At 42.3% G+C, this 24,478-nt stretch overlaps 1 protein-coding gene across 4 annotated transcripts in view; it reads left to right on the top strand.

Moving 5' to 3' along the window:
- LOC141113459 (CMP-N-acetylneuraminate-beta-galactosamide-alpha-2,3-sialyltransferase 2-like) overlaps positions 1 to 24,478 on the top strand; it is a 142,223-nt gene that overhangs the window by 115,013 nt on the left and 2,732 nt on the right. For all 4 annotated transcript variants that reach the window (XM_073606561.1, XM_073606560.1, XM_073606563.1 and 1 more), the window contains 3 exons: positions 11,608 to 11,787; positions 17,921 to 17,966; positions 21,322 to 21,441. In XM_073606561.1, the coding sequence (XP_073462662.1) occupies positions 11,608 to 11,787; positions 17,921 to 17,966; positions 21,322 to 21,441 (346 nt within the window). The remainder of the gene's footprint in view (positions 1 to 11,607; positions 11,788 to 17,920; positions 17,967 to 21,321; positions 21,442 to 24,478) is intronic.

Genomic DNA, 24,478 nt, shown 5'->3' with positions numbered 1-24,478 from the left:
CATATGTGATGGAGATGATATATATCATCTCTATCACATATGGTTCTGTATATGCATGCATGGAGAGAATTTCCATCACATGATCTATCAAAATATGTTTTTGGTTTCTTATTCTGTAAATATTATAGGTGTGTTTCCTAAATAATGTCTATGCATTTGGTTAAATATTTGAATGTATTGAATTGCATTTATAATGTAATGTCTTCTATTTAATTATAGTAACACTCTGTACAGTGATTTATGAGCCTCCTAAAGAAGCCATATTTCTGATTAAACGTGTCGAGCGGAAAACCACTGTACATACATCATGACCGCAAGAAAATTACAGTATGTTGTTTTTAAAATACCGGTAATACATTTTTTTAATTTTGATAAAAAACATACAAATTTTATTTTTTATATAAGATTATTTCTGTCTATGCATATGTTTTTTTGCACCTGAAAAATCCCCTCTTACATCTTCTTAAAATTATGATTCATTAATGGGATGTGGTGCGTGTGTTCTCAAAACTCTAGCTGACACTTCAAATTTTTCTTTTGTAATTTGTTTACTGATGGTTCTACCTGTCTGATTTATTTATAAAGTATGTATATATTGCTTATATTAAAATATAGTTTTTATCTTTGAAGCACCCTTGTCCTAAAGATAGGGTTACAGGTAAATTTAGTTGTGCTGGGTGGTAGCCAGCCTGGCTAATTTGTAGTGTTTAGTGGTCAAATGGCTTTTCTCCTTACCCGGTTTAGCTGTAGTTTCTCCCTTTTGTGCGTAGGTGGTGCTGTTGCCTTTGCCATTAGTGGTATGACCTACAGTGCATTCATTCAGGTTATAAACATCCCTTTATCAGCCAATCAGATTTGCTGCTATGGATGCTGGGAAAAAAGGTACTTATTTGGAGAGAGTCAGGTGAGTCAGGTGATTGGGGTCTTTCTCGCCCAGACTGCGGTCTGGGTGAATGTGTGTGAAACAGTTCCTGGCTGCTAGGCCTGAAGCCTGACGCCTATCCAGGTGTTCTTCTTGCTGCTAGACCTATCCAAGTATTTGAGATTATGCTGAGAAAAGCCTGCTAAACATCTGGAAACAATTCTAAGAGGGATGGAGACCTGAGATGAAGTATCAGAGGTGACTCTTGCATGGACCAGGGACCCATGAAGAGCCTGGGAAAGTGTCAAGACGAAATCATCCATAGAATTCCTACACCTTCCTTGTGTTAAGCTTAGTTACCATAGTAGACAACCTATTCTACAAAGTACAGATGTGCTGGCTCAGTTTAAAGGCTCTTTTCCTGTACTGCTGTCTACCTTATCTCACCATGTTTGTCTAAGGACTCTGCCAATCTGCCTGTCTGCTGATCATTACTATTTTTGTCTAAGGGTGTCCTGTGCCCTATCCCCTCTCTCCCACATTTTTCCTGTTTGTGAGAAATAAACTTCTTCTTGTTTAAGATTAAAAGTGACTGGCGCCCAATTTCTATCTTGTACATCACCCACTAATCCCAGTAATCTGCACCTTGAGGAAGTATGTCAGCCCTCCCCGCCTCTGGGAGTCACCACTAGGCTCCCGGAAAGTTGGGTTAGGCACTACATCTTTAAATCTGAACTCCACATAAATACACAATTGAAATATACACTCATTGACCACTTTATTAGGTACACCTGTTCAATTGCTTGGTAACACAAATTGCTAATCCGCCAATCACATTACAGCAACTCAATGCATTTAGGCATCTAGAGGTAGTGAAGACGACTTGCTGAAATTCAAACCAGCATCAGAATAGGGAAGAAAGGGGATTTAAGTAACTTTGAACGTAGCATGGTTGTTGGTGCCAGATGGGCTGGTCTGAGTATTTCAAGAACTGCTGATCTACTGGGATTTTTTACGCACAACCATCTCTAGGGTTTAGAGAGAATGGTCCAAAAAAGAAAAACACCAGTAAGTTGCAGTGTGGGCGAAAATGCCTTGTTGATATCAGAGGTCAGAGGGGAATGGGCAGACTGGTTGGAGATGATAGAAAGGCAACAGTAACTCAAATAACCAAATTAAATAAACAAACATGTTGCGCTGTCACATATGTGATAAGATGCCTTTCCAATTGATATGCAAAAGGCAAAAAAAGTCCACCAAAATGAAAATGTAAATTAAAAAAAAAATTACAATATATGTCCAGAAAACCAGCAAAAGCCCTTAAAGTGAAGAAAAAGAAGTGTCCTTCGATGTTCAACAGGTGCAACACCCAGTGCTCTCCAAAGGATAGACAGGGCAAATATATCCTCTTACCAGATATTTAGACCTTTCAAGGTCTGTATGCGCATCAGTAAATAATCACCCCTCACTTCGGGTATAAGCCGCCTTTGCTGTTCAGCCTGCCTAATGGACGCCAATGATGCAAATCACCACAGCTAAATGTTCTTTGGGGAACCTCTATCATCACTCCATAGCCGAGCCCTTCCCTCCTGGTGACACACTCAGCTTGACTGACTCTCTGCCCGAAGTGTCTAAGGCATCCATGGGCTTTTCCGGTTTCCCAAGCCTCATTCTCCACTTGGCAGCAAAGTGGAGCATGAGGCTTGGGAAACCAGAAGAGCCATGAACGCCTTAGACACTTCCGGCAGAGATACAGTCAAGCTGAGTGTGTCACCAGGAGGGAAGGGCTCGGCTATGGAGTGATGATAGAGGTTCCCCAAAGAACATTTATATGTGGTGATTTGCATCATTGGGGTCCATTAGGCAGGCTGAACAGCAAAGGCGGCTTATACCCGAAGTGAGGGGTGATTACTCACTGATGCGCATACAGACCTTGAAAGGTCTAAATATCTGGTAAGAGGATATATTTGCCCTGTCTATCCTTTGGAGAGCACTGGGTGTTGCACCTGTTGAACATCGAAGGACACTTCTTTTTCTTCACTTTAAGGGCTTTTGCTGGTTTTCTGGACATATATTGTAATTTTTTTTTAATTTACATTTTCATTTTGGTGGACTTTTTTTGCTTTTTGCATATCAATTGGAAAGGCATCTTATCACATATGTGACAGCGCAACACATTTGTTTATTTCATTTGTTTATTCTGGTGTGTACATATTTGTGAGTGCTGCTGTTTTTGTCAATTTATACTCATTCATTTTGCTCACTAAGCGCAATTTTCCTTATACTCAACTCAAATAACTACTCGTTACAACCAAGGTATGCAGAATACTATCTCTGAATGCACAACACATCGAACCTTGAAGCAGATGGGCTACAGCAGCAGAAGACCTCACCTATATTAAGGCTTACCTGTGGGTAAAAGTGGTTGTACAAGGGTGTACAACCACTTTAGGTGACACCCACACACAGGGGCGGCCTGTCCATTACGGGCGCACGGGCATCGCCCCCTCTCTCCAGCCACCTCCTCTATGACTAATAGATAGATTCATGCATTGCATTACAGCTACTCTTTCCTACTCACCCATGGATTCATATTACCATGAATTTTATCATGGAGCTTGTTCTCTCTCAAGGTAATATAACTCTCATTATGGACTATTTCAGTAAGATGGCCCCTTTTGTTCAAGTTTTACGTATAATTTTCAGACTTATTTGTCCTACGGTTGTTGTTCTTGTGTCAACGGTCAACACCCCAGAGCATGTTCCTTTTCCAGCCTGTCCTTCTCTACAGCACAGGATGAATCCACCATACAGAAATTTGCTTACCCGGTGTTTTTCATATAGCCTTGCTTAAACCTCCTCATCAGCATACTGCTCCTTCTGCTCGTCCTCTGGTGGTAGTTATTAGACAGGAAATATTTGAAGTGTGGGGAAGATCTTTGGCTCCTAAAGGATAAGGAATTCTTTACATTACTTGGCCCACTGGAAAGGATATGGATGGGAAGAGAGTGTCTGGGTACCAGTTGCCCACATACATGTGGATATATTCTGGTCAAAGCCCTTTATTGTTTACATCGGCCAAACTTGCGCCTAAGGATCCAGAGCCCCCCCACAAGTAAAGACTTACCTCTTATAATGGACTCTGTGCAGCTTCTCTGTTCTCAGTAATCCTGCATTTCATGCAGATCAGTCTGCTTCCCAGAGGTCCTCTGACAACTTGGGTATTTGTGCTCCTCAGCATCCTATTTTGGGGCCATGAAGCTACCTCTCTGGCTAATCTTCTTGTAGCTCTATCCTCCCAGCTTGCCTCCTATTGATCCTACATCTGTGTGCACCAGAGTTATGCCCTGTGCCCGGCACTTCTTTTCCATTTGCCTCACTAGCTGCCTTAAGTGCACGTGAATCTTGACGTGCCTGTTATATAACACATGCCTACCAACCACATCTCTTCTCTCCCGCCTGGACCAACCCTTGCCCATTTACTGATCATGTCCCTGCCTGCTGTCTGGACCAACCTATTGCCCTGCTCTAGCCAAGACATCAGTCCCAGCCATCTTTTGCATCCCATCCGTCTCTATCTTCTTGAACCACAGGTACTCTTGTTCTACTTTTTTTCTGCCTCTACCTAGCCATAGGGTTGCCACCTGTCTGGGATTCACCCGGACAGTTCGGGTTTGGACTCATGCGTCCGGGTTTCAGACTGCCTGACACATGATTCAGACTGGACTATGGCTTCCCAGCAGGGTTGCTGGCTGCAGTTGTCTAAGCTGAGAATGTCTAATACACTCTCTTTCATGCTGCCCAAAGCCAACACTAACAACCCCCCCCACACACACACACACACACACACACACACACACACACACAGACAGGAGAGGAGAGAGGGCTCGCTCTGTGCCTCTTCCTCCTGCCCCTACACCTCTGTGTCTGCCCACACTCCAATCCCCAGGGCTGTGCCTCAGATACATCTGGATGAGAGGTCCTGACTGCCAAGGGGTGAGTGAGCTCACCATCCATCCCTGTCTATGACTGAAGTCTCCCTCCTTCTCTCTCCGGCATCTGAATGAGTACACTAAGGTAAATCAGGGTTCTCAGAGCACCCCTTACATCAGAGGCCACAGTGTTCCCCCTTGCATCAGAGTTCCCCTTTACACCAGAGTCCACAGTGTTCCCCCTTACATCAGAATTCCCCCTTACATCAGAGTTCACAGTGTTCCCCCTTACATCAGGGTTCCCAAAGCATTCCTTATGTTAGAGTCCCCTGAGTTCCCCCTTACATCAGAGTCTGCAGAGTCTCCCCTTACAGTGAAAGGGACTCTGATGTAAAGAGGGACTCTTGTTATTAATTTCATATGATTATAAATGTTATTTATTAGCAAAATATATGTATATCAAACAAATTGCTGTGCGCTGTTACAGTGTCCGGGTTTGACTTGAAGAAAAGGTGGCAACCCTACCTAGCCATAAAGTATAGCATTGTGTAATAAGTCTTGCTTGTCTTAAGTAAATTGGATTTGCTAAAGGTGAAGATATACTAGGCAGCTATATCCTCTTACCACTTCTTAAAGCGCAAACATTACACTTAGCATTGGTAAAAGCTGTAACTGTCTCCTACAAACTTTGCCATCACTATAATTATGGTTGTCTACTGAAATCCAAATGTTAATTATGGAAAGCGTTTTTTTATATCTCACAGCAGGGCGCACCCTTCCTGAATAGGTCACCAGATGTCGGAGAAGGAAAAATTACATCAAATTTAAAATAACATTGTTAAGATTTGTACAATATTTTTGTCTCTAAGAAAATTTTTTTCATCTTAAAACTAACTTTGAACATAAATATGCTTTTTTTTGTGGAAACCTGCTGTTAAAGTATTATGTCATTTAAAAAGTAAAGTTTTGTAAACTGCAGAAAGAAAATTGTTTCTGATTTGTGAAATTGTAAATGAATTTTCTAGAGGATTGCATACTGGAGATGCCTGCAGTTTTCTGTTGTAGCACACAGGAATCTAAAGATAAGGTTTCCTTTATGTTTAGTATATACACATGCCCCTGGGCAGAATGAACAGTCTGAGTGGCGGTTCCATGAATGTCATCATGTTAAACATTTTTTTCGTTCAGCAGCTGTGGGAAAAAAAAGTTTTATCTAGGCTTGTCAATGCAATCTATGATTTCTGTACATGGGGTCAAAAGCACAATAGAGTCTCATTTTGAACTAAAACAGGAACCAGATGCAGGACTCACATAGTTAATATAAACTAGGACTGGCAATGAAATGCAGAGTCTTAGTGGGCAATGGATACCTGTTATGGAATAATGAATTGCGGTAGGGGTGGGGCACATAGCTCCCAACTGTCCCTGATTTTGAGGGACTGTCCCTGATTTGGAGCAATGTCCCTCTGTCCCTCATTCCTCCTCATTTGTCCCTCATTTTGGTCTGATCCATATAGATGTATATAAAATGCACTTTTTATCTATCAAAAAGTGTTTTCCAGTGCTAAACCTTTCATCTGATTTCTAAATTGCTGCATTTGTAAATTCCAAAAGCCAATATAAAGGAATAGTAGTGGTAAAAAAAAGCACTTGTGGGTTTAACCAATCTTGTTTTTTTGTACAATTCTCCTTTAAGGGGGCGTGACCAGGGGGTGTGTCCAAACCCTGCATACTTTTGCTGATAGGTGTCCCTCATTCTCATCTCAAAAAGTTGGGAAGTATGGGGGGCATGCCTGAGCTCTAAGTTAGCCCTCATGCACACAGGCTGTTAAAAAAAACGTTATGAAAACGCCAGTATCTTTGCAGTGATTTTTTAAAACTTTTTTCAGCTTTTTTCAGTGTTTTTGCAATAGCGTTTTTGAGCGTTTTTCCGCGTTAGCGTTTTTGAGTGTTTTTTTTTTTTCAAATTTTTTTTTTTTTTTTTTTTTTTTTTTCAATGGATCAAAAACGCTAAAAAACATTGGTGAATGACGTTTTTGAGCGTTTTTGAGCGTTTTTGAGCGTTTTTGAGCGTTAGAGCGTTTTTACAGCTGAAAAACGTCTTTCAGAACCCACTGGTCCTGGGTTTTTTTTACAGCTTAAAAACGCCTATGCCACTTGCAGCTCAAAAACGCCTAGGTGGGCATGAAGCCATAGACTAACATAGACAGGCCTTTTTAAGCTGCAAAAAAAGCTCAAAAAAGCAGCTGTAAAAACGTCCGTGTGCATGAGGACTTAGAGCTAAATTCTAAGAATAAGTAAGTATGATTCCAGGGCCTTATGCCTTTCTGGGTTGATAACTACAAGTACAGTACACACTCACCGGCCACTTTATTAGGTACACCTTGCTAGTATCAGGTTGGACCCCCTTTTATCTTCAGAACTGCCTTCGTTCTTCATGGCATAAATTCAACAAAGGGAAACATTCCTCAGAGATTTTGGTCCATAGTGACATGATGGCATGATGCAGTTGCTCCAGATTTGTCGGCTGCACATCCATGATGCGAATCTCCCGTTCCACCACATCCCAAAGGTGCTCTATTGGATGAGATCTGATGACTGTGGAGACCATTGGAGTACAGTGACCTCATTGTCATGTTCAAGAAACCAGTGGTGAGATGATCTGATCTTTGTGACATGGAGTATTATCCTGCTGGAAGGAGCCATCAGAAGATGGGGACACTGTAGTTATAAAGGGATGGACATGGTCATCAACAATACTCAGGTAGCCATGGCATTTAAATGATACTCAATCGGTACTAAGGGGCCCAAAGTGTGCCCAGAAAATATCCCCCACACCATTACACCACCACCAGCCTGAACCGTTGATACAAGGCAGGATGGATCCATACTTTCATGTTGTTTACACCAAATTCTGACCCTACTATCTGAATGTCTCAGCTGAAATTGAGACTCATCAGACCAGGCAACGTTTTTCCAATCTTCTATTGTCCAATTTTGGTGATCCTGTGCGAATTGTAGCCTCAGTTTCCTGTTCTTAGCTGACAGGAGTGGCACCTGGTGTGGTCTTCTGCTGCTGTAGCCCATCTGCTTCAAGGTTCGATGTGTTGTGCATTTAGAGATGGCATTCTGCATACCTTGGATGTAATGAGTGGTTATTTGAGTTACTGTTGCCTTTCTATCATCTCGAACCAGTCTGCCTATTCTCCTCTGACCGCTGACATCAATAAGGCATTTTCATCCACACAACTGCCGCTCACTGGATATTTTCTCTTTTTCGGACTATTCTCTGTAAACCCTGGAGATAGTTGTGCATGAAAATCCCAGTCGATCAGCAGCTTTTGAAATACTAAGACCAGCCTGTCTGGCACCAACAACCATGCCACGTTCAAAGTCACTTAAATCCGCTTTCTTCCCCATTCTGATGCTCCATTTGAATCTTCACCACGTCTTGATGCCTAAATGCATTGAGTTGTTGCCATGTAGTTGGCTGATTAGCAATTTGTGTTACTAAGCAATTGAACAGGTGTACCTAATAAAGTGGCCGGTGAGTGTATATAGACATCTCCTGGTACCAGCTGTTAGGAAGCGCTATTAGTTTAAGGTGTATGCAAAGCCAAAACTTTTTTATTTACTTTTGGATGGAGTGAGGGAGTTTTAAAACTCCTGCCAGGTTTTTACTGCTGTACAAAGAGGGTCCTCTGCACATTTTTAAGCTAGGTTTTCATTACTATTCATGTTAATGCTGGGGAGAGCCAAACTCACCAGTGGCGCATCATCCGTGGGTGCAGGGTGTTCTCTGCACACGGGCCCCGAGGGGGGGGGGGGGGCACTGTGGTCTGAACCACCCTGCACCTAAGGATGGTAAAACTTGCACAAGTAAATTTGACAGTCGGGTATGATCGGTGTGGCGGGGGGGTTGGGGGGTACAGTTACAAGCACCAATCTCCCTGTGCGGCTTTCAGTGAAGCCTCTTCTCCTCTCCCTCCCCCCAGCTTTCAGCTGTTTTATTGAAAGCCACACAGGGAGATCGGTGCCTGTAAATGCCGCCACCACCGCACCGATCACCTCTGAATGTCCATCGGATTTCCCTTCTTCTCTGGGCCCCCTGTGTGCTCCTCTGGTCCCCCTCTGGGCTTCTCGGCCACCCCCCTCCCCCCTAATACCAGATCTGTCAGGATGGAAAGTGCAGGAAGGGGCCGGTAAATGTGTAATTTACCGGCCCCTTCCTTCTTTGAATGAGCAGAGTCAGTGATCACTAACTCTGTCCATTCATTACTGATGCATCGTAAACTGTATTTCCTCTGCTTCAGTTTATGAATGAAAACAGGAGCCTCTGTCTGTTCATTCATCTTCAGTGCAGCTGAGGCTGCAGAGAAAGGGGCTGGAGAATCTCAGTCCTCAGTCCCTTTCTCTGTCCCAAAGCCCCCCAACAGAGCTTGATAAAAGAAAAAAAGAATTGTAATAAATATTAATACATTTAATTATTTTATTTTTTATTACAATTTAATTTTTTATTATTTTTTTTTTCAGTTTTCAAAATACTTTTTGGAAGCCGGTGGATGGTGTCAGTAGAGCAATAGACAGTGTCAATTTTTTAAATTATTTTATTTATTTTTACAATTTTATTTTTTTATTATTTTTTTAACAAAAATGTTGAGGGGGAGGGAGTTGGGGCAGTGGATGGTATCAGTAGGGCAGTGGACAGTATCAGTTTTTGATTTTTACCAAAATTAAAATATCATTTTTTGGGTTTTTTTTTTTTTCATAATCTTATTATATTTATTTTATTTTTTATTACAAACGACTGACACCGTCCCCTCCCCCAAAAAAATGAATTGTAATTTTTGTAAAAATAAAAAACTACTGATACTGTCCATTGCCCTATTGATGCCATCCATTGTCCCAACTCTCTCCCCCTGAAAGTTTTTGTGAAAAAAATAATACAAAAATAACATTTTAAAAATAAATAAAAACAAATAAGAAAAAAAATTTGACACTGTCTATTGCTCTACTGACACCATCCACTGCCCTACTGACACCATCCACTGCCCTACTGACACCATCCACTGGCTCCCAAAAAGCATTTTGAAAACTGAAAAAAAAAAAAAAAATAAAAAATGATATTGTAAAAAAATAAAATCAATATTAATAAAAATAAACTACTGACACCATCCACTGCCCTACTGACACCATCCTACACATACTACCCACTGCCATACACGCCACACTCTTCTCCTGCACATACTACCCACCTCTAGACACTCCGTGCTCCTCTCCTGTACATACTACCCACCTCTGAAGAAATATGGAACAGTAATCCTATGCATTAATTCTATGCGTTAATAGTGCCACATCCAATATTAAAGCCAAAACAGAAAACCCCTATGGTGGAATTTTAAGGCACGTATAAGTAAGAGTATAGTAAGAGTATATAAGTATATATAAGCACTCCCCTCCTGCACATACTACCCAGCGCCATATACTCTGCACTCCTCTCAGGAACATACTACCCCACCACCGCACACTCTGCACTCCTCTCCTGCATATACCACCCACCGCCATACACTCCACACTCCTCTCCTGCACATACTACCCACCGCCATAGACTCCACACCCCTCTCCTGCACATACTACCCACCACTGTACATTCCGCACTGTACATTCTCTATTTAACATTACCACATTCTACACTATGCAAGTCATCTCGGAATCTATTTAACCACACCCTCTTTAAGGCATGCCCAATATTTAACGTAAACTCAGCACGCCGTGTTATTGACTTTGTCACTGCCTAGGGCCCACTTTTGATTTTGCACACGGGCCCACTGATTTCATGATACACCCCTGATACTCACTATATGTGCTGATGACCCTTGTCTCCGGTACAGAATGAGATGGGAAATCCAAACTTTTAGACTGCCATCACACCTTGACTTGAGGCAAAACATTAGCGTGGACAGGTCTGAAGCCAGCCTTGGAGTTGTCACAGGAACAGGAGGTGGGAACACAATTGAGACGCCTGTTCCAGTGACAACTGTCTAAAAAGGGATTTCCCTTTACTTTGGAGAGATTTTCCTCTTACTTCCTGTTGTTCTCTGGGACAGGAAGTGATGAAAAAACTTCCTAATGCAAAAAAAAACTCTGGCAGGGATCTAAACCACTCCCTACTTTAAAGTTTTGCATTCTACATATACTTTAATAGCTTTTTTCAATGCCTTAACTTCACAGCTTGCACAAGGCTAAGGACTCTCCACTCAGCTCCATAGGACATCACTATATGCCTGCAGATCCAACCACCAGCACTGTCATGTGGGGGGGACAGGGAGTGAGTCACATCCTTCCCTTCACCTGGCTCTTTCGGAGAGGGCAGAAGGGAACAAGGGAAAGCAATGTGTTCAGCTAAGAAGGAGAACAGTTAAGTGAACCTGCATAGGCAGAGTACAAGTTCAGGTTAAAGCCTGCATAGACAAACAGAAAAGATAATGCAGCACCATTTTTGAACTTGTTGTCGGCACAGTTTCTACCGACTCTGGATCTGTACCCTGAAATTATTGCTGAAAGAGAAAGTTAGGGCGTTTGGCTGGCTAAGGTGACGTTTACTGTTTAGGACCCCTGGGCTCTGAACACCTTAAATATTAATCCTTATATTTTGCATCTGCCAACAAAATCTATACCCACGTGGAAACAATTTTTGGTTCGGGGTAGAACTGGGCACACCAAAGGTTTAGTGCCAATAGACTCCACTGTGTTAACCCTGCTAAATGTTATTATGCCTTTCCTAACCATCTGCTCTCTTTGCATTTTTTTTAGAATGAACAGAGCTCTCACTTCTGGATTTGAAGAAGATGTGGGCTTCAGAACCACTCATCATTTTATGTATCCAGAAAGTGCTATGCACATTTCAAAAGGGGTCCATCTAGTTCTGGTGCCATTTAAACTGCAAGACCTTAGGTGGATTACCAGTGCCCTCTCCACAGGAGAGATCAAGTTGTACGTATCCAGTAATGAAATGATTGTTTGCTAAATGAGTTACATTGGGAATAAATGGACAGATTTCACAAGTCATCTTAGCAGTATGCATACTTGGGTTTTGATAGGCCAGTCCTAATTTTCTGTCTACAAAGGAAATGAAACAAAAAACAGCATAGTTTTATCCATATATAGGTATAGCTGAACAGATATGGAATCAGGGAGAGATTTATATACTATACTATTTATATACTATACTATACTATTTTGTTTACACTACATGGCAAAAAGTTTCTGTATACCTGACCATCCATCATTACGCTTTATAACCCAAAGTACGTGGATACCCTTCCAAATTGTTGCATTCAATGTTTCTGTTGGAACGTACTATTAATACTACAGAATACAGAGACAATTGTGCACTTCCAACTGGTGATGTAGTTTGCAAAGGCCTTTCACTGTACCAGCATGACTATACCCCTGTGCTCAAAGCCAGCTTCATAAAGACAGGTTGATGATCTCAAATGGCCTGCACAGAGCCCTTTTGAACACCATTGTCAGGAACTGAAATGCTAATTGTTAACCAGGTCCCCTCATCCAACTTCAGTTCCTGACCTCACAAATGCTCTTTTTGCTGTGTATGTATATATATATATATATATATATATATATATATATATATATATATATATATATATATATATATATATATATATACATATACATATATATATATATATATACACAGTTGTGCTCATAAGTTTACATACCCTGGCAGAATTTATGATTTCTTGGCCATTTTTCAGAGAATATGAATGATAACACAAAAACTTTTCTTTCACTCATGGTTAGTGTTTGGCTGAAGCCATTTATTATCAATCAACTGTGTTTACTCTTTTTAAATCATAATGGCAACAGAAACTACCCAAATGACCCTGATCAAAAGTTTACATACCCCAGTGTATTGCCCCCTTTAACATCAATGACAGCTTGAAGTCTTTTGTGGTATTTGTGGATGAGGCTCTTTATCTTCTCAGCTGCCCATTCCTCTTGGCAAAAAGCCTCCAGTTCCTGTAAATTCTTGGGCTGTCTGGCATGAACTGCACATTTAAGATTTCCCCAGAGTGGCTCAATGATATTGAGGTCAGGAGACTGAGATGGCCACTCCAGAACCTTCACTTTATTCTGCTGTAGCCAATGACAGATTGACTTGGCCTTGTGTTTTGGATCATTGTCATGTTGGAATTTCCAAGTACGTCCCATGCACAGCTTACTGGCTGATGAATGCAAATGTCCCTCCAGTATTTCTTGATAACATACTGTATTCATTTTGCCAACAATTTTGACCAAATTTCCTGTGCCTTTGTAGCTCACACATCCCCAAAACATCAGCGATCCACCTCCGTGTTTCACAGTAGGAATGGTGTACATTTCATCATAGGCCTTGTTGACTCCTCTCCAAACTCTCCAAATGTAGAGTTTATGGTTGTGGCCAAAAAAAAAAATTTGGTCTCATCACTCCAAATGACTTTGTGCCAGAAGGTTTGAGGCTTGTCTCTGTGCCGTTTGGTGTATTGTAAGCGGGATACTTTGTGGCATTGCATAGTAATGGCTTTCTTCAGGCGACTCGACCATGCAGCCCATCTTTCTTCAAGTGCCTCCTTATTGTGCATCTTGAAACAGCCACACCACATGTTTTCAGAGAGTCCTGTATTTCACCTGAAGTTATTTGTGGGTTTTTCTTTGCATCCTGAACAATTTTCCTGGCAGTTGTGGCTGAATTTTCAGTTGGTCTACCTGACCGTAGTTTATTTTCAACAAAACCCCTCAATTTCCACTTTTTGATTATAGTTTGAACACTGCTGATTGGCATTCTCAATTCCTTGGATATCTTTTTATATCCCTTTCCTGTTTTATACAGTTCAACTACCTTTTCCGGCAGATCCTTTGACAATTCTTTTGCTTTCCCCATGACTCAGAATCCAGAAACATCAGTGCAGCACTGGATGAAAGATGCAAGGGTCTGTGAGGAGTCCAGAAACTCATTGGCCTTTTATACACACACTCTAATTACAAGCAAACAGATCACAGGTGAGGATGGTTACCTTTAATAGCCATTCAAACCCCTTTGTGTCAACTTGTGTGCATGTTATCAGGCCAAAATCACCAGGGTACGTAAACTTTCGATCAGGGTTATTTGGGTAGCTTCTGTTGCCATTATGATTTAAAAAGAGTAAAGACAGTTGATTGATAAAAAATGGCTTCAGCCAAACACTAACAAGTGAAAGAAATGTTTTTTTGTGTTATCGTTCATATTCTCTTAAAAATGGCCAAGAAATCATAAATTCTGCCAGGGTATGTAAACTTATGAGCACAACTATATATAGATAGATATATCTATCTATATATAGATAGATATATCTATATACACAGTGGGTATAGAAAAGAATCACCCCCCTTTAAAAAAATCACATTTTGTTACTTTCAGCCTCAAATGAAGAGACAGACACGGTTTTTGTTTTATCCAGCTGTATTTACTAGTGCACCATCAAATGGTAACCATCAAATTTAACTGAACTTGAGCAGTTCTGCAAAGAAGTGTGGGCAAATACTGCAAAGTCTAAATGTGCAAAGTTAGTAGAAACATATCCCAACAGACTAAAGGCTGTAATTAAAGAAAAAGGTGGTCCAATTCAGTGATTTTGTGTTTTAACTTTTTTTTTTTTTTTTGACATGTTGGTGTTATACCTTTCATTTGGATGGTATAAGTTGTACTAGTAAATACAGCTGGATAAAACAAAAACTGCGTCTGTCTTCATTTCAGGCTGCAAAGCAACAACATGTGACTATTTTAAGGGGGGGGGCGATTAGTATGTGTATGTTTATATATATATATATATATATATATATATATATATATATATATATATATACACACACAGTGGGGACAGAAAGTATTCAGACCTCCTTAAATTTTTCACTCTTTGTTATATTGCAGCCATTTGCTAAAATCATTTAAGTTCATTTTTTTCCTCATGTACACACAGCACCCCATATTGACAGAAAAACACAGAATTGTTGACATTTTTGCAGATTTATTAAAAAAGAAAAACTGAAATATCACATGGTCCTAAGTATTCAGACCCTTTGCTGTGACACTCATATATTTAACTCAGGTGCTGTCCATTTCTTCTGATCATCCTTGAGATGGTTCTACACCTTCATTTGAGTTCAGCTGTGTTTGATTATACTGATTGGACTTGATTAGGAAAGCCACACACCTGTCTATATAAGACCTTACAGCTCACAGTGTATGTCAGAGCAAATGAGAATCATGAGGTCAAAGGAACTGCCTGAAGAGCTCAGAGACAGAATTGTGGCAAGGCACAGATCTGGCCAAGGTTACAAAAAAAATCCTGCTGCACTTAAGGTTCCTAAGAGCACAGTGGCCTCCATAATTAGTTAAATGGAGGACGTTTGGGACAACCAGAACCCTTCCTAGAGCTGGCCGTCTGGCCAAACTGAGCTATAGGGGGAGAAGAGCCTTGGTGAGAGAGGTAAAGAAGAACCCAAAGATCACTGTGGATGAGCTCCAGAGATGCAGTCGGGAGATGGGAGAAAGTTGTAGAAAGTCAACCATCACTGCAGACCTCCACCAGTCGGGGCTTTATGGCAGAGTGGCCCGACGGAAGCCTCTCCTCAGTGTAAGACACATGAAAGCCTGCATGGAGTTTGCTAAAAAAACACCTGAAGGACTCCAAGATGGTGAGAAATAAGATTCTCTGGTCTGATGAGACCAAGATAGAACTTTTTGGCCTTAATTCTAAGCGGTATGTGTGGAGAAAACCAGGCACTGCTCATCACCTGTCCAATACAGTCCCAACAGTGAAGCATGGTGGTGGCAGCATCATGCTGTGGGGGTGTTTTTCAGCTGCAGGGACAGGACGACTGGTTGCAATCGAGGGAAAGATGAATGCGGCCAAGTACAGGGATATCCTGGACGAAAAACTTCTCCAGAGTGCTCAGGACCTCAGACTGGGCCGAAGGTTTACCTTCCAACAAGACAATGACCCTAAGCACACAGCTAAAATAACGAAGGAGTGGCTTCACAACAACTCCGTGACTGTTCTTGAATAGCCCAGCCAGAGCCCTGACTTAAACCCAATTGAACATCTCTGGAGAGACCTAAAAATGGCTGTCCACCAACGTTTACCATCCAATCTGACAGAACTGGAGAGGATCTGCAAGGAGGAATGGCAGAGGATCCCCAAATCCAGGTGTGAAAAACTTGTTGCATCTTTCCCAAAAAGACTCATGGCTGTATTAGATCAAAATGGTGCTTCTACTAAATACTGAGCAAAGGGTCTGAATACTTAAGTGACTGGCCTCAGGTGATACACAGAGATTAAACAAATCCTCTTACATAAATTGTATCTGTTTATCTGCAGTCTTCTCTTCTCTGCAGGCTGAGGCTGTCAATCAGCTGGAGGTCCCTCCCCTGTCACTTTTTTTCTCTTGGTGTCAGGAAAACTTGTCAGAAGTAACTCATGTTGATAGCAGAGAAAATAAGCAGCAGACAGAAATGCCACTTAGTGCTCTGGATTGAGACAATTACACACTATTGAAGGATATGCTTTTTTCATATTTCAGGTCTGAGGTTGTACTGCGGCAGAATGGCATGGCTGGGCGAAACAACGTTATGCAACGTTGCTTCGCCCTGTTGCCCACGGAGCTGATGCGAGTGCCCGGTGGTCGCGATCACCGTCGTGCTCCCGCAATCGCTCGGGGCACACAGAGAACCGGGATCTGTGTGTGTAAACACAGTTTCCGGATCTCTGAGGGGAGAACTGACCGATCGTCTGTTCATACAGAGTATGAACAGCGATCTATCTCTTCCTCTACACAGCCCCCTCCCCCCCTCAGTTAGAACACACACTAGGGAACACAATTAACCCCTTGATCGCCCCCTAGTGTTAACCCCTTCCCTACCAGTGACATTTTTATAGCACTGATCGCTGTAAAAATGCCAATGGTCCCAAAACTGTGTCAAAATTGTCCGACGTGTCCGTGATAATGTTGCAGTCCCGACAAAAATCGCAGATCGCCGCCATTACTAGTAAAAAAATAAAAAGTCTAATAAAAATGCCATAAAACTATCCCCTATTTTGTAGACGCTATAACTTTTGCGCAAACCAATCAATACCAATACCAAAAATATGTAGAAGAATACGTATTGGCCTAAACTGAGGAAAAAAATAGTTTTTTTAATATATTTTTGGGGGATATTTATTATAGCAAAAAGTAAAAAATAATGCGTTTTTTTTCAAAATTGTTGCTCTTCTTTTGTTTATAGCGCAAAAAATAACAACCGCAGAGATGATCAAATACTACCAAAAGAAAGCTCTATTTGTGGGAAAAAAAGGACGTCAATTTTGTTTGGGTGCAACGTCGCACGATCGCGCAATTGTCAGTTAAAGTGACGCAGTGCCGAATCACAAAAAGTGCTCTGGTCAGGGGGTAAAATCATCTGGGGCTGAAGCGGTTAAAGGGGTTGTAAACCCTCGTGTTTTTTCACCTTAATGCACCCTATGCATTAAGGCGAAAAAACACCTGGCAGTGACCGGCCCCCTCCCAGCCTCCCCCCGTTTTACTTATCTGAGCCCCGTATTTCCGCCGGTGGAGACACGCTCTCCCTCTCTCCATGGGGTCCCGGCTCTTGATTGGATAGATTGATAGCAGCGCAGCCATTGGCTCCCGCCGCTGTCAATCAAATCCAACTATGCGGGTTCCGGGGGCGAGGCCGAGTCTGGCATTTGTGTCTGTGGATGCAAATGCTGGACTCGGGAGGTAACACCCCCCCCCCCCCCGGGAGATCGCTTCTCCTAGGGGGTTATCTGATGCGGGGAGGAGCCGCGAGAGCTGCCGGGGACCCCAGAAGACGAGGATCGGGGCCACACTGTGCAAAACGAGTTGCACAGTGGAGGTAAGTATGACGTTTGTTATTTAAAAAAAAAAAAGAAGGGTTTACAATCACTTTAAGGAATTTCTTATAGGAGTACAGCATTTGTAAATGTATGTATATGGTACAATAGAACAATCCATTCACCTTTGAGATATTATTGACTGGCATATAATTTACTGTTTTTCTTTCCAGTACATATACAAGGGTCAAGCAGTACATTCAAGCTGATAAAGACAAGGTGAGCCGTGAAGAACTAAATAACAAGGCACTATAACAGGGCTTTGGCCATAGGGTTTAATTGGAGGGATCTCAGCACAAGTGAGAGATCTACTACATTGTATTTTTTTTTTTGCAGGTTTTTAGGTATATTAAAGATAGTTCTATACATTTTATTTACTCTTCTTTGGTGTTTGTGTTTCTTCCTTTTTTGTGTGTATTTTACCATTATTTATATACTGTCACATCATTTTTTCATTTCGCTTTCTCTAAATATAGAGGTGTAAAATAATAAGGCTAATGAAGGGCTGCACAAAAACAGTTCCAGGGTAGTTAGAGAGCTTCCATAATTCACAGGAGTCATTTAAAGCCAGTTTGATCCTTTAACTGCTTGCCGACCAGCCGCCATCATTATACTGCGGCAGGTTGGCACGGCTCGCGAGAATCGCCACAGCTGTATGCCAGCCGCTTTAGGAACAGTAGCAGGCTGGGGCCGATGCGCGTGGCCAGCGGGCCACCCACGATCATTCCATAGAGAGCCAGAATGGGGAACTGTCAATGTTAACAAACAGATCCCCGTTCTAATGCCCAGTACACACGGTCGGACTTTCTGGCGTAAAATGTGCGATCGGAGCTTGTTGTCGGAAATTCCGACTGTGTGTAGGCTCCATCGGACAGTTTCCATCGGAATTTCCGTCGCACAAAATTTGAGATCTGGTTCTCAAATTTTCCGACAACAAAATCCGTTTGCGTAAATTCCGATCGTATGTACACAATTCCGACGCACAAAATTCCACGCATGCTCGGAATCAAGCAGAAGAGCCGCACTGGCTTTTGAACTTCATTTTTCTCGGCTTGTCATACGTGTTGTACATCACCGCGTTCTCGACGTTCAGAAATCAGCTTTGTGTGACCGTGTGTATGCAAGACAAGTTTGAGCCAACATCCGTCGGAAAAAATCCATGGATTTTGTTGTCGGAATGTCCGATCAATGCCCGATCGTGTGTACGGGGCATAACAGGGAAGTAGAGAGAGATCGTTTGTTCCTAGTGATCAGGAACAATGATTTCTTTGTTCTCCCAGTCAGTCCCCTCCCCCCCACATTTAGAAACACCTCCCTAGGGAACACATTTAACCCCTTGATCGCCCCCTAGTGTTAACCCCTTCCCTGCCAGTGACATTTACACAGTAATCAGTGGCTATTTTTAGCTCTGATCACTGTATAAAGGTCAATGGTTCCAAAAAACTGTCAAGTGTCCGATCTATCCGCCGCAATGTCGTAGTCCTGCTAAAAATTGCTGATCACCGCCATTACTAGTAAAAAAATAATAAAAATGCCATACATTTTTACGGTAATCAGTGTGTTTTTTCACTGATTGCTGTATAAATGACAATGGTCCCAAAAATGTGTCAAAAGTGTCAGATGTGTCCGCCATAATGTCGCAGTCCTGATAAAAATCACAGATCGCCGCCATTACTAGTAAAAAAAAATTAATAATAAAAATGCCATAAAACTATCCCCTATTTTGTAGACGCTGTAACTTTTGCGCAAACCAATCAATATACGCTTATTGAGATTTTTTTTTACCAAAAATATGTAGAAGAATTCATATTGGCCTAAACTGATGAAGAATTTAGTTTTTTTTTAAACTTTTGGGATATTTATTATAGCAAAAAGTAAAGAAATATTGTTTTTTTTTTTCAAAATTGTCGGTGTTTTTTATTATAGCGCAACCGCAGATCAAATGCCACCAAAAGAAAGCTCTATTTGTGGGGAAAAAAAGGACATAAATTTTGAGCGCGCAATTGTCAGTTAAAGTGACCCATTGCCATATCGCAAAAATGACCTGGTCAATAAGGGGGTAAATCCTTCCGGGCTGAAGTGGTTAAGGCAGTAGTAAACCGCACCAAATTATTTATTTTTTTTGAAACCTGCAAGGTAAAGGCATAATGTGCTGGGTTTTTCATTGCATACCAGCACGTTATTAAACAATTACCTTAGAACTAAGCCCTCCACCACTGACAGACGCTTCCATCTTCACCCGGTCTTCCTTCCGGGTTCACATTCTCCGGCCGTCTGATTGACCGCGCCACAATGACGTCACTCTCACGCATGCGCGTGGGAGTCACAAGACGTGGCACGGAGCTCTGAAGGGATGGCGCGGGTATACTGTCCCTTCAGAGTGCATGCGCCGGTGACATCCCCGGCTGCATGTAATGTGAATTTCTTCTAAACTGTGCAAGTTTAGGAGATATTCACTGTACCTACAGGTAAATGTTATTATAGGCTTACTTGTAGGTACAACTTTAAACAAGGGTTTACTTCCACTTTGAAAACCACCAGAAAAAAACGAAGTTTCGCCTTTTCATTGACTCCAAGAGGTTACACCCAAACAATGAAATTACACTGTAATTCTATGATTTTGACTAAATTTATTACAAGAGGTGCAGGACACACAGATCAGCTGAATGTCAGGAGTCTTTCATATCAACTCTGAATTCAGGATTATAAAATTTAGCTGACCTGTTAATCTAGATCAGTGGTCTCCAAACTGTGGCCCTGGGGGCTGGATGCTGCCCTCTGCTTGCTTTTATCTGGCCCTTGGGGTACTATTTCATTCACTGACACCAACAATTGGACTTGTGTCCTCCCATTGACACTAACAATTGGGCATATGTCCTCCCACTGCCACTAATGAAGGGGCATGATTCCTCCCAATGACGCCAACAATGGGGCATAATCCTGCCCAATGACACTAACAACGGGGCGCAATTCCTTCTAATGACACCAACACTGGGGCAGTATTCCTACCACTGACACCAACGATTGGGCATGGTTTAGTCCCACTGACACCAAGGCAATTTCTACAACCACTGGCTTTAGTCCGGCACCCCTACAGTCTGAAGGACAACATACTGGCCCCTTGTTTAAAAAGTTTACAGACCCTGATCTAAATCAATGGTCTCAAAACTGTGGCCCTTTGCTAGCCTTTACCTGACCCTTGAGGCAATATTCCTGAAATTGACACCAACAATGGGGCACTACTCCATCCACTGACACCAGCGATGGTGGCATAATTCCTTCCGCTGACAACAAAAATGGGGCAATATTCTCCCAATGGCACCAGATCAGGCATTGTTTACTTCCACTGGGCACAGTCTGGCCCCCCTAATGTCTGAAGGACAGTAAACTGGCCCTTTCTTTAGTAAGTTTGGAGACCCCTGATCTAGATTGCAATGTAAACAAATGTCCAGAGTGAAACTATGTTTGTACATCTTTTATCCAGGGAAATGTAGGAAAATATAATAGAAATTTTACACTTCAATGCATGCTTATATAGTAACTGCTGTGTTAAAAATCAGTGTTTATTTTTTAGGTATTAATCTTTAATCCAGCTTTTTTCAAATACATCCATGATAATTGGACAAATCATCATGGGAGGTATCCATCTACTGGAATGCTGGCTGTCTTCTTTGCTCTACATATATGTGATGACGTGAGTATGTCTAATGACAGCATAGCTACATAATTATTAAAGGGGTCAAAAATCTCCATAGATATTTTAAATCTTAAAGTAATTGTAAAGTCAGAAGATTTTTTCTATGTATTAAGATAAAAATCCTTCTGTGTGCATCAGCCCTCCTAATACTTACCTGAGCCCCATCTCTATCCAGCGATGTTGTAGGAGTGTCTCGGCTGCCCAAGACTCTCCCTCCTGATTGCCTAAGACGGCATTGGAGCGCCATTGGCTCCCACTGCTGTCAATCAAATTCAGTGAGACAATCAGGAAAGGGAGGGGCGGAGCCGGGCTGCGGCTCGGTATCTGAATGTTGCGGTTTGGCTCGGGTGCCCCCATAGCAAGCTGCTTGCTGTGGGGGCACTTGTTAGGAGGGAGGGGCAAGGAGCTCTGAAGAGGGACCCAAGAAATGGAGGATCCTGGGCCAACTCGTGCCAAACAACTGCACCGAGCATTTTTAACCAAAACAAAAAATTGACTATATTATCACTTTAACGCCTAACTCCTCACATCTATTAATCCCTTTATAGTTCTGTACCCCTGCGTGGTACTATTTGTGATTATGTTCTGTGCTGGCAAAAGTAAGTGTCAAGTGTCCACACACAGAGATGTATCGCAGAAGGGGTGAGGCGTGTCTAACCAGGTCTAACAGTGCTGATTACTAAGAGCACTGGGACTAAAGCCGGCCATAGACGGTTCGAATCTCGGCCGGTTCAGCAGGATAGTTCAGTTTTGAACCATGTATGGGCAGGATGAAAGTACCCAAGTTGACCGATGGGTCAACTTGGGTACAACCAGCCTGTCGGATTTTACAGGCAATTTTTGCTAGCGACTGTTATAGCTGCTAGCAGTAATCACTGTATTCTCCCGGTGGGGACAGCTTTCCCCACCAGAAGTATACAATGGCTCCGCGGGAGGCATTCCCCCATCAACACTGACTGTGGTTGCAGGAAAGAAAATCGCTCCGTCTATGGCCAGCCTAATGCCCTGTACACACGGTCAGACATTGATCGGACATTCTGACAACAAAATCCATGGATTCTTTCCAACGGATGTTGGCTCAAACTTGTCTTGCATACACACGGTCGCACAAAGTTGTCGGAAAATCCGATCATTCTGAATGCGGTGACGTAAAACACGTACGTCGGGACTATAAACGGGGCAGTAGCCAATAGCTTTCGTCTCTTAATTTATTCTGAGCATGCGTGGCACTTTGTGCGTTGGATTTTTGTACACACGATCGGAATTTAACCAATTGGATTTTGTTGTCGGAAAATTTTATAGCCTGCTCTCAAACCTTGTGTGTCCGAAATTCCGATGGAAAAAGTCAGATGGAGCCCACACACGATCGGAATTTCCGACAACACAATCCGATCGCACTTTTTCCGTCGGAAAATCCGACCGTGTATACAGGGCATAACACTGCTGACTACTGGAATGTCCAGCCATTGTTCTGTCTAAAATGTCACTTTGTGCAAAATACATATCACCTGAGACTCAGTCTGTTTGGACAGTATGGCAGGATGACTCAACAAGATCCGCAAGTGGTGTCAACTCACCAAAACGACTCAGATTAGAATCCAGTGTAGTTTATTTTAGGCTGACATGTACAAAATATGTTTTTTTATAGCATTTCTTGCAGGTAAAAAGACATTCCTTATAAAAACCTCCTAATTATCTGAAAGTCCTTTACTTGAGAAAAGTGAAACTAAAGCTGGCCATGGATGGATCGAATTTCGGCTGGTTCAGCAGGGACTGGCCGAGATTGGACATGTATGGACAGGCTGGTTGTCCATCGATCAAATTCAGTACAACCAGCCTGTCGGATTTTTGGCATGCGATTACTCCCAGTGGCTATAGCGGCTAGCGGTAATCATTGAGTTCTCTCTGTTGGTAAGGCCCCCTGCCAGCAGAACACAACAGTGCTGCGGGAGGGATTCCTCCATCAACAATGACTGTTGTTGGTGGAATTGAGCGATTTTCTATGGGTTCCAGGAAAGAAAATCAATTAATTTATGGCCTGCCTAACTGGAGAACATGGGGAGGCTGGGAGCATCGAGCTAGGAACTGATCCATGTAATACAAAATAGTGGTAGACAGGAAACCACACCAAATGCAAAAAACATAAAATAATAAAGCTATGAAAATAGAAATTGCTCATTCAGTGTTTGTCTGACTGCATATCTATTCCTGTGACTTTTACTGAGCTTTAATGGTCCTTACTGGAATCCAAAACTGCAACTGATGTTCTCTGGTCCTTTGCTAATTTTTTGGGGTAAAAATGCTTGTATATTGGATTATGTTTAAACCCATTTATTAAGGCCTCATCCACACGGGCGTACTTAAGCGTACATCTGTGTGAAGGGCCGTCTTTGCCAGCACGGGATCCACTGGTGTTGGGGCATATTCCTGCGCACACAATGTCTGTATTTGGGAAACGCACCCACACCTCATTAATTTCTGACATGCTTTGCTGACTCCAAAGGATCTAGAGAAGGACGGTGGAGGGGAGCTCCAGTAGACAGTTTGTGATTGACAGCCTCAGCTGTGCATGTTTCCCTATGAGATTGTGTTGAGGGGGGGTGTGTCCCTTCGCTACACTCAGGTCCCAGATTTAGGGCCCGAGTAAGAGCCTCATGGGCCTGGTGCTGAGGATTTTGGTGGGCCTTTTTATGGAAATAAATAAAATGAAAATGCAAAAAAAAAAATGTAATATTTTAACAAATGTAATTAAATATGGAGAGGGGGAGGTGAGAGAGAGAGGGAGGGATGGGGAGGTGAGAGAGAGAGGAAGGGTGTGAGAGAGAGAAGGGGTAAGAGAGAAAGGGAGGGAGTGAGAGAAAGAGAGAGGGGGTGAGAGAGAGAGGGAGAGGTAAGAGAGAGAGAGAGGGGGTGAGAGAGAGAGGGGGTGAGAGAGAGAGGGGGTGAGAGAGAGAGGGAGAGGTAAGAGAGAGAGGGAGGGGGGTGAGAGAGAGAGGGAGAGGTAAGAGAGAGAGGGAGGGGGGTGAGAGAGAGA

This window comes from Aquarana catesbeiana, linkage group LG12 (assembly GCF_042186555.1).
Source record: "Aquarana catesbeiana isolate 2022-GZ linkage group LG12, ASM4218655v1, whole genome shotgun sequence".
Classification (NCBI taxonomy): domain Eukaryota; kingdom Metazoa; phylum Chordata; class Amphibia; order Anura; family Ranidae; genus Aquarana; species Aquarana catesbeiana.
This window is presented reverse-complemented; position numbering and strand designations above follow the sequence as displayed.